This window comes from Crinia signifera, chromosome 7 (genome assembly GCF_055691185.1).
Source record: "Crinia signifera chromosome 7, ASM5569118v1, whole genome shotgun sequence".
NCBI classification, from domain to species: Eukaryota; Metazoa; Chordata; class Amphibia; order Anura; family Myobatrachidae; genus Crinia; species Crinia signifera.
This window is the reverse complement of record NC_139223.1, coordinates 7,831,872-7,850,175: the sequence shown is the minus strand read 5'-3', so window position 1 is coordinate 7,850,175 and position 18,304 is coordinate 7,831,872. Positions and strand designations below refer to the sequence as shown.

Genomic DNA, 18,304 nt, shown 5'->3' with positions numbered 1-18,304 from the left:
AGAAAGGGACGAGTCTCCTGCAAATGCCACCATGCCCGACCCCATGGAGATCCTCATGCTTGTCTGTGGTCCAAGTATTAAAGTAAAGAAACAGAGGAGCCGCCCTTCGTCAGGACGATAGCTTACCCCGAGTTCGGAAGTGGATCAAGGAGCACCACTAGAACGAGACGAAAGCGAGACTTCCACCCGTCCAACGGAAAGACCACTACGAAGCACTCGAGGAGTATTGCCCCTACGTTATCGTGTATAGATAGACACAACTATGTATCTTTCATAGAGATGTGTAGGGTGGTAGTATACCTGGGGACAGGCATTGTTTTGGCCGGGGAAAGTTGTAATGGCCTGAATGTATATATGTTATGTAGGAGGTAGGAGGCATAGAATGCCTTAGAGATGCTCTTGATGTAAGCTATAAATTGTCAGTGATATAGCCCATCCCCACAGGGGACATTATAGACTGTGCCCTTACATATATCCACGTTCATGGAAAGCTTAGTAACTATTAGGACAATAATAAACTGTAATCTCCCACCAGAGGAAAATGGACTAAACTGCCCGGAAAAAGATTAATGACAGGGCAAACTCAAATACCCTGGCCAGAGGGGTTAACAGATTTTGTGCCCGTGAACATTTGATCAATAAAGATGGGGTGCTCGTGACCAGCGTGAGCCCCGTTTCTGCCCGCCAAACAGGAGAAGTTATAAAAGCAGGAGGAGGGGACGTTAGAAAAAAAAAAACGTTTGGCTGAGGAGGCTGGTGAAAGTGCAGAGCTGCGCAGCCGGATAAGAAATGGAGAGCGGTGCTGAATACGCCGGTGAGACTAACCTGTGTATCGGGGACCGCCAGAGAGCCTTTGGCGGCAGCAGGAGAAGCATCCGGTGGTGGTGATATCCAGAGCCCGACATCGTGTTCCGGAGTCAGCCGCGTCATCGCCGGGCGGCATCGGAGGGGATTCCGCATCAGCTGCGTCATCTGACGAGGAGTCGGAGTAGGCCGCATCATCGAGAAGGCGGCACGGAGGCGGAGTCCAGGCGGGCTCCGAAGAGACGCTGACCGGCTGCAGACAGCGGAGAGGAGGTGTGGTGAGTGTGACCCGGCCCCATTAGGCAGTACCGTCACCCCCCTCAGGCCAGCCTCCCAGCAGCACACAGTTCATCGCAGCTGATACTAGTGGACAGCCGATAGTTATTGCTACAGAGTGGGACATCTTATAGTGCTGTCCAGAAGCAGCACACTTGTCAAACCCTAATTGCCCAGCAGTAAACCCCTCCGGGTGCAGATCCCAACGTAAAGTGTATACCCCAGAAGGGGCAAAGGACAGTAGTCTCTGGATACCTTCACACTCCCTACCACGGGTCAGGAGAGTTAAACCCGACTTAGGAGTCAGGGGACACTCCACTGACCCAGTACGAGCAAGTGAGCAGCTGTCAAAGCCTGTAGGGAAAAGTTTAGGATAAAGCTCCAGATACAGGTAGCGAAACCCGGCGACACAGCCTGGGGAAGCTAGATAAGAAGAGATACTGTTGTAAAGGTACTGGTGCAGGATCATTGGTGCAGGAAGCATATTGTTAATGTTGGCATCCAGAAGAAAGTGAGCAGTGAGTCATAGCCTGAAACCCATCACTTCTAAGGATTCCCCTCCCATAGGAGCCTGATTGATCAGTTTTCCTTCATCAAGTACTAAACTCTACGTATAACCAGACAGGCAGCATCTGAGGAGTTACAGGGAGGCTACGTGTAGTATAGCCAGGATAATCGTCAGCTGTTCATATAGATCCCTTGACCCACCTCAATAGTGTCAGCAACTTACCTGGATCAGTGTAGACAGTCGTTGCATCCCGCGGTAGTGGGAAATCTCTGTGGAAAAGAAATAAACTCATGTCTCTTTAACAATCTGCCAGTTGAACTATAGTATGTTCACTATTTGATTATAGAGTGAGCGTCGGACTAGGTTCTCAGCAAACTGTATATATGATATTATCTTAGTAAAGTTCTAGAGTCTGCTCATTAGGGCACTGTAATAAGTTGTTATACCTTAGTGAGCTAGTATAGCTTCAATAGAGAAGTATATATTGGAGTGCCTCTCTGCGCAGAGGCGTAATCAATTGTAACTGGTTTATCGTTAGATACATAGACAGAGGCGTAGGGAGGGCGGAGCCACCGGAGCTCCTGCTCCGGGCGCCGATTGGTTGACTGGCGCCGCCGGCCCGCCCCCTCCGCAAATGATCCCTGCAAGTGTGGTGTGAGTGACGTCTGCATACTTACGGCCCGGGCAGCGTGCGCAGCGCCGGCCCTGCGCCTGCCTCCTGCCCTGCTCGCCCGGTCCCTGCCGCCAAGCGTCACAGGCGGTGAGGCCGGGCGGCATGCTGACACGCCGAGTCGGACCTATCATATGTCCTACTCCTGCCTCTAAATTGCTGCTGCTCAGTCCGGCTTCCGGGCAGCGCAGGCAGCATAGCAGCACTGACAGTGACACACTGTACAGACCCCTCCCAGTCCCAGCCAGAGTCACCTGTCTTTGACCCCCTCCCTGGCTACAGCAGCGTCACTCATCAGCCTTCCCAAGCGCTGGCTGTAGCCTGGAGGAGGAGAAGGTGTCTTGCTGGCTGCTGCCCGTGCCTTATCCCGTTATTCAAGGTGGATTGATTTTTTTTTTACAGCTAAAGAATGTTCTTCAAATAAACATAGTTATAAGCTTGTTTTTTTGTTGGATTCGTGGAGCCCGTGGGCGGGAGGGGAGAGTGAATCTCTGGCTTCTGCTGCTGCCCTGGCCTGCTGTATATATCTTTATTTATGCTGTATATATCTATCTTTATTTCTTTATTTACAGCTGTCAGCATGTTATATAGCGCAGCAGATTCCGTTACAGTGTCTTATATAACGCAGCAGCTTCCTTTACAGTGTCTTATATAGCGCAGCAGATTTCGTTCGTGTCTTATGTAGCGCAGCAGATTCCGTTCCAGTGTCTTATATAGCGCAGCAGATTCCGTTACAGTGTCTTATATAGCGCAGCAGATTCCGTTACAGTGTCTTATGTAGCGCAGCAGATTCTGTTACAGTGTCTTATATAGTGCAGCAGATTCCGTTACAGCGTCTTATATAGCGCAGCAGATTCCGTTACAGCATCTTATATAGCACAGCATGTTCCATTACAGCATCTTATATAGCGCAGCAGGTTCGGTTACAGTGTCTTATATACCGCAGCAGATTCCGTTACAGTGTCTTATATAGCGCAGCAGATTCCGTTACAGCGTCTTATATAGCGCTGCAGATTCCGTTACAGTGTCTTATATAGCGCAGCAGATTCCATTACAGCTTCTTATATAGCGCAGCAGATTCCGTTACAGTGTCTTATGTAGCACAGCAGATTCCGTTACAGCGTCTTATGTAGCGCAGCAGATTCCGTTACAGCGTCTTATATAGCGCAGCAGATTCCATTACAGCGTCTTATATAGCGCAGCAGATTCCGTTACAGTGTCTTATATAGCGCTGCAGATTCCGTTACAGTGTCTTATAAAGTGTCTTATTTTTTACGTTTTTTTCTTTTCAAATGTAACATGCCAACACATGTTGGGGCGCAAAATATGTCCTTGCTCCGGGCACCATGGTACCTAGCTACACCGCTGTACATAGATACCAAAACCCTATATTGTTTATAAGGATAATCTGAAACTGTACTAAGTGTATGAAACCGGATAGGTATTACATTTGCAGATATACAGTCGTATAACCTGATTTAACTGTTTACTCCGTGTCGTAAATACTGTAACTATCGGTACACTTATGTGAACATGGCCAGTTGACTTCTATACCTGTTATTAGATGTTATTGTAATGCGGTGTTAGCTGTAAGGGAAATTTCCGTATTATATTTATTTGATATCTGAACCCTGTACACCCTTATTGAAGTGTGAAGCCAACGTGGTGCTTTTACAGCCGAACCACTAGAGAAATAACCTGCAAATAAAAGAAATACTTACCGTCCTTAAATCTCTGTTCCTTGAGTCGTCCAGATCTGCAGAAAAGAGAACGCGGATTCAGAAGAAGAATAGTACTATTGAAAAGAGTAGTACATATGATATGTTTGTCTCTGCTTCATGATGACTACTGTATCCTCCATTTTCTACAACCTGCGTATTACATTGTATATATTTTTGTGCTTGTGTTTAATGTCACATTAATCAAACACTATAGACATTTATATATCTTGTATTATTTGTTTATGTTGTTACCAGGGAGACAGGATGCGTCACGGATGCTGTCACTTCCATTTAGTGTTACAGGAAACAGGGGGGCCGGCATAACTGTTAGCGCTGATAGAGGCAACGGGAGCCACCAGGGGAGTTCCCAGGACACAGGTATTTTTTTTCTTCTGCATTTTTGACACTGTGGGGGAAATTTACTAAGATGTGTATTCTACTTCAGATGTGCTGTTGCTATGGGCAACCAATCATAAACTACTTCTTATTTATTTAGCACCCTGGGGCCTAGTGGGAAATCCGGCCATAGGTGTGGGGGGCATGTGATGCTCCATTATACATATGCCACCCACCTTGATGCCCATTATACATATGAAAGTCAACGTGAAAGAGCAAGATATAATGTAAGAAGGCTGCACTAATACAGTGTCTGTCAGACAGGCCGCTACCAGAGCCAATAGAAGCACTGAGTGGCATCCGGAGGCTGCAGAGTTTTGAATAGAGCCCATGTGTGGGAAAGGTGTCCCAGGGAGGGTAATCTGTGGATCTCCTGGACAGAAAGAGCAGGTTCTCCCCTTTCAAAATGGCTGCCGCAGCAGCACGACGCTAGAGTCCGGTCCTCACCTTGACTCAAAGCTCCTCTGGTAGCCTCTGTCAGGTGCCAGGACTCTGTATGGATGGGTTGTTCCTTGTCGGAGCTGGGGGCATGCCTGCACACTGAAAAAAATCTTGTTTATATGATCCGAAGATCCATTCCCCACATTTATTAAATCGGTTAGTGGGGGTGCAAATCCCAAACAGTAACAAGTTAACGTATTTAACCCCTTCCGGGGTTGCGGGGGAATCAAGCCAGCTCACGGAGTGAGCTGGCTTGAAAGAGAGCAGGTAATGGCTGTATATTACAGCCAGGTACCTGCTCTCACGGCCACGAGCGGCGAGTTCGCCGATCTTGGCCGTTTAACCCTTTAAGCACCGCGGGCAAAGCGCCCGCAGTGCTTAAATAGCTGATCGGAGGGGGGGCGCCCCCCTACGGCGCCGATCGGGGACCCCCGCGGCGAGATCGGAGGGTGCCGATCGGTTGCCATGGCAGCCAGGGGTCTAATGTAGACCCCTGTGCTGGCCATGTCAGCATTCCTATTACATCCTGCCTGAGGCAGGATGTAATAGGAAGTGCTGAAAATCACTATGTTCAGCCATAGAGCTCTATGGCTGAACCTAGTACAGGCGATCGCGCCCCCTAGTGGTCAAGTACACTAGGGGGCCTTGTAGTAAAAATAAAAAAAAAATAAAAAAATATTAAAAGTTCAAATCACCCCCCTTTCCCCATTTCACAAATAAAAATAAATAAAAAATAAAAAAATAAACATATTTGGTATCGCCGCGTTCCTAAAAGTCCGATCTATTAAAATATAACATTAGTTATCCCGCACGGTTAAAGGCGTAAACGGAAAAAATTCCCAACGCCAAAACTACGTTTTTTGGTCGCATCGCCTACCCAAAAAAAAAGTAACTAAAAGAGATCAGAAAGTCGCCCATATCCCATAATGGTATTAATTAAAAAGTACACTTCAGCCCGCAAAAAATGAGCCCTCACCCAGGTCCGTAGGTGGAAAAATAAAAAAGTTATAAGCCGCAGAACATGGCAACGCGACGCAAATTAGAAAAAACGTAACATTTTCTATTTTTTTTTTAGTGGTAAAACGTAACGAAAACTATATAAGTTTAGTATCACCGGAATCGTAACGACCCATAGAATAAAGATAACCCATCATTTTAAACGAACTATGAATTCCAAAAAAAAACGTAACCAGCGCAAAATTGAGGAATTGAGTTTTTTTTTCCTTTTTACCCCACATTGAATTATTTACTGATTCCCCAGAATATTATACGGTATAGTAAATGGTACAATTAAAAAGTACAACTTGTCCCGCAAAAAAAAAGCCCTCATGTGTCTATATAGCCGGAAAATTAGAAGAGTTACGCTTATTTGAACGCGAGGAAAAAAAAAAAAAAAAAAGTTAACAAAAAACGCCCCGTCGGGAAGGGGTTAAAGAAAAAAGAAAGGACTGTTGTTCAGGGACCGCACTTTAATCAATACACATAAAATTTAACTTTTAATTATTATTTTCTAAAAAATCCCTTTATAGGATATGATAAGAGGCCGCAGTGAATTTATAGGGGTTAAAATCATACATACAAACACATACACATATACACACAGATGGTGTTTTAAGTGAACAAAATAGAAGGAAAAGTGATCCTTAAAAATAACCTTTGTACATGAAAATGTCAATATTTAATCAAGCACTGTCTCAATGTAAATGAGAAAAAATTCCAGAAAGGTGTCAATGACTACTATCGGTCATTGTAATATACCCTTAGCTCCTTTTTCACATAAATGTTTTTCTTAGGCACTTTTATTTTTAAGAGCCCAAAAATTGGTATATGAATATCCCTTTTAAATATTCCTTCCACACAGCTGTGTTCTATCTGTCCTAGATAGGGTGGTCCTCAGGTTTCTGGCTTTATTGCCTCTAATGTTGCCACCTCACAGCTGTGTTTGACAGTGAACTTAGGGGAAAACAGCAGTATAGATTTTGCCTTACTTCAGATAGGCACTATCTATTTGTTCCACATGGGAATGAATTTAGGCAGATATTTATTGCCCTCTGCTGTCTGGAAAGCAGAACTTCACTCACAACTTTCCTATTCAATACAGTATAATTAAGGAGCTAACAATCTAAATACATTGAGATAACATTTCTATTGTGCTAACAGACATTCAATTTAAGGTATCGACCAACACATGTTTCACTGCACCAAAAGCAGCTTTTTCAAGGCCAGTATTATTTGTTTATGTTGTTACCAGGGAGACAGGATGCGTCACGGATGCTGTCACTTCCATTTAGTGTTACAGGAAACAGGGGGGCCGGCATAACTGTTAGCGCTGATAGAGGCAACGGGAGCCACCAGGGGAGTTCCCAGGACACAGGTATTTTTTATCTTCTGCATTTTTGACACTGTGGGGGAAATTTACTAAGATGTGTATTCTACTTCACATGTGCTGTTGCTATGGGCAACCAATCATAAACTACTTCTTATTTATTTAGCACCCTGGGGCCTAGTGGGAAATCCGGCCCTAGGTGTGGGGGGCATGTGATGCTCCATTATACATATGCCACCCACCTTGATGCCCATTATACATATGAAAGTCAATGTGAAAGAGCAAGATATAATGTAAGAGGGCTGCACTAATACAGTGTCTGTCAGACAGGCCGCTACCAGAGCCAATAGAAGCACTGAATAGAGTGGCATCCGGAGGCTGCAGAGTTTTGAATAGAGCCCATGTGTGGGAAAGGTGTCCCAGGGAGGGTAATCTGTGGATCTCCTGGACAGAAAGAGCAGGTTCTCCCCTTTCAAAATGGCTGCCGCAGCAGCACGACGCTAGAGTCCGGTCCTCACCTTGACTCAAAGCTCCTCTGGTAGCCTCTGTCAGGTGCCAGGACTCAGCGGCTGGAGGCGGGTCTATAATCCCTAGCTGGTGGTTCCATACGCCAGACTACAGCAGCAGGGGTGGACTATAGGGAGCGGGAGCTAGCTCTGCTCCCTCCAATGGACAGGCAACTCCCCCCTCTGTCCTCTTCTAGGCACATGTCGGCTCAAAAAACAGTGAAAAACTCCATGTCGACCTTATGACCAGTCGACCTTCCTCATGTCGACCTTTATGCAAATTTGACCTTAAGTCATGTCGACCTTGGCCCATGTCGACCTTAAGTCAGGTCGACCTAGTGGGGTCGACCTAATGACTGTAGACCTAAGTTCATTCTAATAGATGACCGCTTCCCATTTATAGATGTGGAGACATTTTTTTTCGCAAGACTTGCCAAATGTATCATTTATTATAAACCAACAGATTACATCAATAAAGATATGATATTAACCCATCTATATAATTACAAGCGGACATACACTAGGCAATCCCTGCCTAAGAAACACCAATACGGGTGCTGTTTGTCTACAACTTATAGCAGCGGGTGATCACACCTATTGAACCCGGCTCTATAATTTACGAGTAACATGTGTCGTTTGGCCACTACTTGTACCAAATTCACCTTATTCACAAGAAGCTTCCCTACAGGCTTGTAGAGATAGCGTTATCTGTCACCAATTAAATGACAAATCGCCATACCCACTATTAACCAATTTATTGCCTATTTCTGCATATGTGTACACACCAGGCGATTCCATCCAAGGACGCATTAGGTTACACAAGACAGTATCTGAGGGGACCCGCTTAGTAGGGATACCTAATACGACTTTGAGGATTTTTTGATCTATAAACCAATGCGCCTCTATTGTGACAGTACAAAAACATTACCGGACAGAACGGCAATAAAGTGTGTTAATACCAGTTTAACTATACCGTCTCTTTCGAATGAAATATGCCACTGGCTAAGACCCACTTATTCATACAAGGCCCCTTGCAGACTCGCAGTGACAATACTATCTGTCACTAAAAGAATCACCACAGACAATGAAGGGTACAACCAATTTATTGTAAAAACGCTGGGTACACACCAGGAGATTTCAAATAAGACGTATCCAATCGCATGAGATCAAACTTCAAGGGGATCCACATAACAGAGATATGCTCTACAGACCATTGAGGATTGTGATATAAGTGCACACACGTACCAACTCCATAGTGAGAATAACTATAATAAATGATACGGAATGTGCATAAATCCAATCGGTACACACTAATTAGTGAATTAAGGGATATTGGGGTTCACTAAGTAGGAAAAATTTCCTTTTTTTTCCCTTTTTATCATTACCCCATTTTCTACCCATGTATGTTGTGTTTTATATGTCGCCATTTTAAGATATAAATATTAAAAGTTATTTTTTATTCCAAACGGTACTTATGTAATATCTGGGCTCCCGTTTTTCTTATGAGACCACGTCCCCTCGCGGGGCTCGCTGCGCTCGCCACGCTTCGGGCACGGTGGCTCGCTGCGCTTGCCACACTATATAAAATTAACTCCATGCGTAGTTGGATAGTAGGAGTATGAAAAAATGGGGTGCATTTAACATGGGAGTCCAGATAATACATAAGTACCTTACAAACAATTTATTTTTATTTTTCGAGTGCGCCACACTCACGACAGTCTTTCTCTTTCCTCTAAAATTGTACCTTGTGATTGCCTCTGTGTTTGTGCATTTGTGAGAGAGAAATAGATGTATTTTCACTCGCTGCCAACAGATGGCAGTGTTTTGGAGACACACAAACGGACACAAGACATATATATATATATATATATATATATATATATATATATATATATATATATATATTATATATATATATACATAGATAGTTAGATAGGTGGGGTGGTGGCACTCACGGTTGAAAAAAAGACAAGATGCGTGGTTTGCTCTTCTGATTTTTTTTTTTTTATACTCAGAGCACATTTATTCATATATTAAAAATGTCTCTAGAATTACGATCACTGATTTTCTTCAATAAAGGTAACAAGACGATATCTTCTATCATGGAAAACGTCAAGACATTGCTTCCAAAACGGAAGGTAAGACCCGTAACAAAGACACGTTCCTGAGCACAGGGGACATAATATATGTACACGGCATTAGCTGCGCCAATGTGCTGGGCATTAGGTATTTGTGTCACCGGTGCAAAGGAGTTAATGGAAAAAGCATCTGACTGAAATTCTATTTTACTATTAACTCTTTGAGTGCCGACAGCTCTGTGCAAAATATCTGCTAAAAATGCCAGTGGCGCTCACATGTGTTATATAATTTCAAATAAGAAATGTTGGGTAAAAACAGAGATACAGAGATGAATGACTGATATAACCGAGGAACATAGAGATACAGAGATGAATGACTGATATAACCGAGGAACATAGAGATACAGAGATGAATGACTGATATAACAGGGGAACATAGAGATACAGAGATGAATGACTAATATAACAGAGGAACATAGAGATACAGAGATGAATGACTGATATAACAGAGGAACATAGAGCTACAGAGATGAATGACTGATATAACAGGGGAACATAGAGATACAGAGATGAATAACTGATATAACAGGGGAACATAGAGATACAGAGATGAATGACTGATATAACAGAGGAACATAGAGCTACAGAGATGAATGACTGATATAACAGGGGAACATAGAGATACAGAGATGAATGACTTAAATAACAGAGGAACATAGAGATACAGAGATGAATGACTGATATAACAGAGGAACATAGAGATACAGAGATGAATGACTGATATAACAGAGGAACATAGAGATACAGAGATGAATAACTGATATAACAGGGGAACATAGAGATACAGAGATGACTGACTGATATATCAGGGAAACATAGAGATACAGAGATGAATGACTGCTATAGAGGAACATAGAGATACAGAGATGAATGACTGATATAACAGGGGAACATAGAGATACAGAGATGAATGACTGATATAACGGAGGAACATAGAGCTACAGAGATGAATGACTGATATAACAGAGGAACATAGAGATACAGGGATGAATGACTGATATAACAGAGGAACATAGAGATACAGAGATGAATGACTGATATAACAGGGGAACATAGAGATACAGAGATGAATGACTGATATAACAGAGGAACATAGAGATACAGAGATGAATGACTGATATAACAGAGGAACATAGAGATACAGAGATGAATGACTGATATAACAGAGGAACATAGAGATACAGAGATGAATGACTGATATAACAGGGGAACATAGAGATACAGAGATGAATAACTGATATAACAGGGGAACATAGAGATACAGAGATGCATGACTGATATAACAGGAACATAGAGATACAGAGATGAATAACTGATATAACAGGGGAACATAGAGATACAGAGATGCATGACTGATATAACAGGAACATAGAGATACAGAGATGAATGACTGATATAACAGAGGAACATAGAGATACAGAGATGAATTACTGATATAACAGGGGAACATAGAGATACAGAGATGAATGACTGATATAACAGAGGAACATAGAGATACAGAGATGAGTGACTGATATAACAGGGGAACATAGAGATACAGAGATGAGTGACTGATATAACAGGGAACATAGAGATACAGCGATGCATGACTGATATAACAGGGGAACATAGAGATACAGCGATGAATGACTGATATAACAGGGGAACATAGAGATACAGAGATGACTGACTGATATAACAGCGGAACATAGAGCTACAGAGATGAATGACTGATATAACAGGGAACATAGAGATACAGAGATGAATGACTGATATAAAAGGGGAACATAGAGATACAGAGATGAATGACTGATATAACAGGGGAACAGAGATACAGCGATGAGTGACTGATATAACAGGGGAACATAGAGATACAGGGATGAATGACTGATATAACAGAGGAACATAGAGATACAGGGATGAATGACTGATATAACAGGGGAACATAGAGATACAGAGATGAATAACTGATATAACAGAGGAACATAGAGATACAGAGATGAATAACTGATATAACAGAGGAACATAGAGATACAGAGATGACTGACTGATATAACAGGAACATAGAGATACAGAGATGAATGACTGATATAACAGGGGAACATAGAGATACAGAGATGAATGACTGATATAACAGGGGAACATAGAGATACAGAGATGAATGACTGATATAACAGAGGAACATAGAGATACAGAGATGAGTGACTGATATAACAGGGAACATAGAGATACAGAGATGAGTGACTGATATAATAGGGGAACATAGAGATACAGCGATGAATGACTGATATAACGGGAACATAGAGATACAGAGATGCATGACTGATATAACAGGGGAACATAGATATACAGCGATGAATGACTGATATAACAGGGGAACATAGAGGTAGAGAGATGAATGACTGATATAACAGGGGAACATAGAGATACAGAGATGAATGACTGATATAACAGAGGAACATAGAGATACAGGGATGAATGACTGATATAACAGGAAACATAGAGATACAGAGATGCATGACTGATATAACAGGGGAACATAGAGATACAGAGATGAATGACTGATATAACAGAGGAACATAGAGATACAGGGATGAATGGCAGATATAACAGGGGAACATAGAGCTACAGAGATGAATGACTGATATAATAGGGGAACATAGAGATACAGAGATGAATGACTGATATAATAGGGGAACATAGAGATACAGAGATGAATGACTGATATAACAGGGGAACATAGAGATACAGCGATGAATGACTGATATAACAGGGGAACATAGAGATACAGAGATGAATGACTGATATAACAGGGGAACATAGAGATACAGAAATGCATGACTGATATAACAGGGGAACATAGAGATACAGAGATGAATGACTGATATAACAGAGGAACATAGAGATACAGAGATGAGTGACTGATATAACAGGGAACATAGAGATACAGAGATGAATGACTGATATAACAGGGGAACATAGAGATACAGAAATGCATGACTGATATAACAGGGAACATAGAGATACAGAGATGAATGACTGATATAACAGGGGAACATAGAGATACAGAAATGCATGACTGATATAACAGGGGAACATAGAGATACAGAGATGAATGACTGATATAACAGAGGAACATAGAGATACAGAGATGAGTGACTGATCTAACAGGGAACATAGAGATACAGAGATGAATGACTGATATAACAGAGGAACATAGAGATACAGGGATGAATGGCAGATATAACAGGGGAACATAGAGCTACAGAGGTGAATGACTGATATAATAGGGGAACATAGAGATACAGAGATGAATGACTGATATAATAGGGGAACATAGAGATACAGAGATGAATGACTGATATAACAGGGGAACATAGAGATACAGCGATGAATGACTGATATAACAGGGGAACATAGAGATACAGAGATGAATGACTGATATAACAGGGGAACATAGAGATACAGAGATGAATGACTGATATAACAGGGGAACATAGAGATACAGAGATGAATGACTGATATAACAGAGGAACATAGAGATACAGAGATGAGTGACTGATATAACAGGGAACATAGAGATACAGAGATGAATGACTGATATAACAGGGGAACATAGAGATACAGAAATGCATGACTGATATAACAGGGAACATAGAGATACAGAGATGAATGACTGATATAACAGAGGAACATAGAGATACAGAGATGAATGACTGATATAACAGGGGAACATAGAGATACAGAGATGAATGACTGATATAACAGGGGAACATAGAGATACAGAAATGCATGACTGATATAACAGGGGAACATAGAGATACAGAGATGAATGACTGATATAACAGGAACATAGAGATACAGAGATGAGTGACTGATATAACAGGGAACATAGAGATACAGAGATGAATGACTGATATAACAGAGGAACATAGAAATACAAAGATGAATGACTGATATACAGGGGAACATAGAGATACAGCGATGAATGACTGATATAACAGGGGAACATAGAGATACAGCGATGAATGACTGATATAACAGGGGAACATAGAGCTACAGAGATGAATGACTGATATAACAGGGGAACAGAGATACAGCGATGAGTGACTGATATAATAGGGGAACATAGAGGTACAGAGATGAATGACTGATATAATAGGGGAACATAGAGATACAGAGATGAATGACTGATATAACAGGGGAACATAGAGATACAGCGATGAATGACTGATATAACAGGGGAACAGAGATACAGCGATGAGTGACTGATATAATAGGGGAACATAGAGGTACAGAGATGAATGACTGATATAATAGGGGAACATAGAGATACAGAGATGAATGACTGATATAACAGGGGAACATAGAGCTACAGAGATGAATGACTGATATAACAGGGGAACAGAGATACAGCGATGAGTGACTGATATAATAGGGGAACATAGAGGTACAGAGATGAATGACTGATATAATAGGGGAACATAGAGGTACAGAGATGAATGACTGATATAACAGAGGAACATAGAGATACAGTGATGAATGACTGATATAACAGGGGAACATAGAGATACAGGGATGAATGACTGATATAACAGGGGAACATAGAGATACAGAGATGAATAACTGATATAACAGAGGAACATAGAGATACAAAGATGAATGACTGATATAACAGGGAACATAGAGATACAGAGATGAATAACTGATATAACAGGGGAACATAGAGATACAGAGATGCATGACTGATATAACAGGGGAACATAGAGATACAGAGATGAATGACTGATATAACAGAGGAACATAGAGATACAGAGATGAGTGACTGATATAACAGGGAACATAGAGATTTAGCGATGAATGACTGATATAACAGGGAACATAGAGATACAGAGACGAATAACTGATATAACAGGGAACATAGAGATACAGAGAGGAATGACTGATATAGCAGAGGAACATAGAGATACAGAGATGAATGACTGATATAACAGGGGAACATAGAGATACAGAGATGAATGACTGATATAACAGAGGAACATAGAGATACAGTGATGAATGACTGATATAACAGGGGAACATAGAGATACAGAGATGAATAACTGATATAACAGAGGAACATAGAGATACAGAGATGAGTGACTGATATAACAGGGAACATAGAGATACAGCGATGAATGACTGATATAACAGGGAACATAGAGATACAGAGATGAATAACTGATATAACAGGGAACATAGAGATACAGAGATGAATGACTGATATAACAGAGGAACATAGAGATACAGTGATGAATGACTGATATAACAGGGGAACATAGAGATACAGAGATGAATGACTGATATAACAGAGGAACATAGAGATACAGTGATGAATGACTGATATAACAGAGGAACATAGAGATACAGAGATGAATGACTGATATAACAGGAACATAGAGATACAGAGATGAATGACTGATATAACAGGGGAACATAGAGATACAGCGATGAATGACTGATATAACAGGGAACATAGAGATACAGAGATGAATAACTGATATAACAGGGGAACATAGAGATACAGAGATGCATGACTGATATAACAGGGGAACATAGAGATACAGAGATGAATGACTGATATAACAGAGGAACATAGAGATACAGAGATGAATAACTGATATAACAGGGGAACATAGAGATACAGAGATGAATGACTGATATAACAGGGAACATAGAGATTTAGCGATGAATGACTGATATAACAGGGAACATAGAGATACAGAGATGAATAACTGATATAACAGGGAACATAGAGATACAGAGAGAAATGACTGATATAGCAGAGGAACATAGAGATACAGAGATGAGTGACTGATATAACAGGGGAACATAGAGATACAGAGATGAATGACTGATATAACAGAGGAACATAGAGATACAGTGATGAATGACTGATATAACAGGGGAACATAGAGATACAGAGATGAATAACTGATATAACAGAGGAACATAGAGATACAGAGATGAGTGACTGATATAACAGGGAACATAGAGATACAGCGATGAATGACTGATATAACAGGGAACATAGAGATACAGAGATGAATGACTGATATAACAGGGGAACATAGAGATACAGAGATGAATGACTGATATAACAGGGGAACATAGAGATACAGAGATGAATGACTGATATAACAGGGGAACATAGAGATACAGAGATGAATGACTGATATAACAGAGGAACATAGAGATACAGAGATGAGTGACTGATATAACAGGGAACATAGAGATACAGAGATGAGTGACTGATATAATAGGGGAACATAGAGATACAGAGATGAGTGACTGATATAACAGGGGAACATAGAGATACAGAGATGAATGACTGATATAACTGGGGAACATAGAGATACAGAGATGAATGACTGATATAACAGGGGAACATAGAGATACAGAGATGAATGACTGATATAACAGGGGAACATAGAGATATACGCAGATGAATGCCTGATATAACAGGGGAACATATAGATACAGGGATGAATGACTGATATAACAGAGGAACATAGAGATACAGAGATGAATGACTGATATAACAGGGGAACATAGAGATATACGCAGATGAATGCCTGATATAACAGGGGAACATAGAGGTACAGAGATGAATGACTGATATAACTATGGAACATAGAGATACAGAGATGAATGACTGATATAACAGGAACATAGAGATACAGAGATGAATGACTGATATAACAGGGGAACATAGAGATACAGGGATGAATGACTGATATAACAGGGGAACATAGAGATACAGAGATGAATGACTGATATAACAGGGGAACATAGAGATACAGAGATGCATGACTGATATAACGGAGGAACATAGAGATACAGAGATGAATGACTGATATAACAGAGGAACATAGAGATACAGAGATGAATGACTGATATAACAGGGGAACATAGAGATATACGCAGATGAATGCCTGATATAACAGGGGAACATAGAGGTACAGAGATGAATGACTGATATAACAGGGGAACATAGAGATACAGAGATGAATGACTGATATAACAGGGGTACATAGAGATACAGAGATGAATGACTGATATAACAGAGGAACATAGAGATACAGAGATGAGTGACTGATATAACAGGGAACATAGAGATACAGAGATGAGTGACTGATATAATAAGGGAACATAGAGATACAGAGATGAGTGACTGATATAACAGGGGAACATAGAGATACAGAGATGAATGACTGATATAACTGGGGAACATAGAGATACAGCAATGAGTGACTGATATAACAGGGGAACATAGAGATACAGAGATGAATGACTGATATAACAGGGAACATAGAGATACAGCAATGAGTGACTGATATAACAGGGGAACATAGAGATACAGAGATGAATGACTGATATAACAGGGGAACATAGAGATATACGCAGATGAATGCCTGATATAACAGGGGAACATATAGATACAGGGATGAATGACTGATATAACAGAGGAACATAGAGATACAGAGATGAATGACTGATATAACAGGGGAACATAGAGATATACGCAGATGAATGCCTGATATAACAGGGGAACATAGAGGTACAGAGATGAATGACTGATATAACTGGGGAACATAGAGATACAGAGATGAATGACTGATATAACAGGAACATAGAGATACAGAGATGAATGACTGATATAACAGGGGAACATAGAGATACAGGGATGAATGACTGATATAACAGGGGAACATAGAGATACAGAGATGAATGACTGATATAACAGGGGAACATAGAGATACAGAGATGAATGACTGATATAACGGAGGAACATAGAGATACAGAGATGAATGACTGATATAACAGAGGAACATAGAGATACAGAGATGAATGACTGATATAACAGGGGAACATAGAGATATACGCAGATGAATGCCTGATATAACAGGGGGACATAGAGGTACAGAGATGAATGACTGATATAACTGGGGAACATAGAGATACAGCAATGAGTGACTGATATAACAGGAACATAGAGATACAGAGATGAATGACTGATATAACAGGGAACATAGAGATACAGCAATGAGTGACTGATATAACAGGGGAACATAGAGATACAGAGATGAATGACTGATATAACAGGAACATAGAGATACAGAGATGAATGACTGATATAACAGGGGAACATAGAGATACAGCGATGAGTGACTGATATAACAGGGGAACATAGAGATACAGAGATGAGTGACTGATATAACAGGGGAACATAGAGATACAGCGATGAGTGACTGATATAACAGGGGAACATAGAGATACAGAGATGAGTGACTGATATAACAGGGGAACATAGAGATGCAGAGATGAATGACTGATATAATAGGGGAACATAGAGATACAGAGATGAATAACTGATATAACAGGGGAACATAGAGATACAGTGATGAATGACTGATATAACAGAGGAACATAGAGATACAGAGATGAGTAACTGATATAACAGGGGAACATACAGGGCCGGCTCTACCATTAGGCAGCT

The 18,304-nt window shown here is 41.2% G+C and overlaps 2 protein-coding genes across 3 annotated transcripts in view; one reads left to right on the top strand and one right to left on the bottom strand.

Annotated features, from left to right (window-relative positions):
• LOC146019740 (uncharacterized) overlaps positions 1–18,304 on the bottom strand; it is a 781,584-nt gene that overhangs the window by 706,506 nt on the left and 56,774 nt on the right. The gene's annotated exons all lie outside the window — the stretch shown is intronic.
• LOC146019730 (uncharacterized) overlaps positions 1–18,304 on the top strand; it is a 206,943-nt gene that overhangs the window by 147,674 nt on the left and 40,965 nt on the right. Inside the window, exons 6-8 of the mRNA XM_083152243.1 lie at positions 4,235–4,357; positions 7,068–7,190; positions 9,728–9,786. Coding sequence (XP_083008369.1) covers positions 4,235–4,357; positions 7,068–7,190; positions 9,728–9,786 — 305 coding nt within the window. The remainder of the gene's footprint in view (positions 1–4,234; positions 4,358–7,067; positions 7,191–9,727; positions 9,787–18,304) is intronic.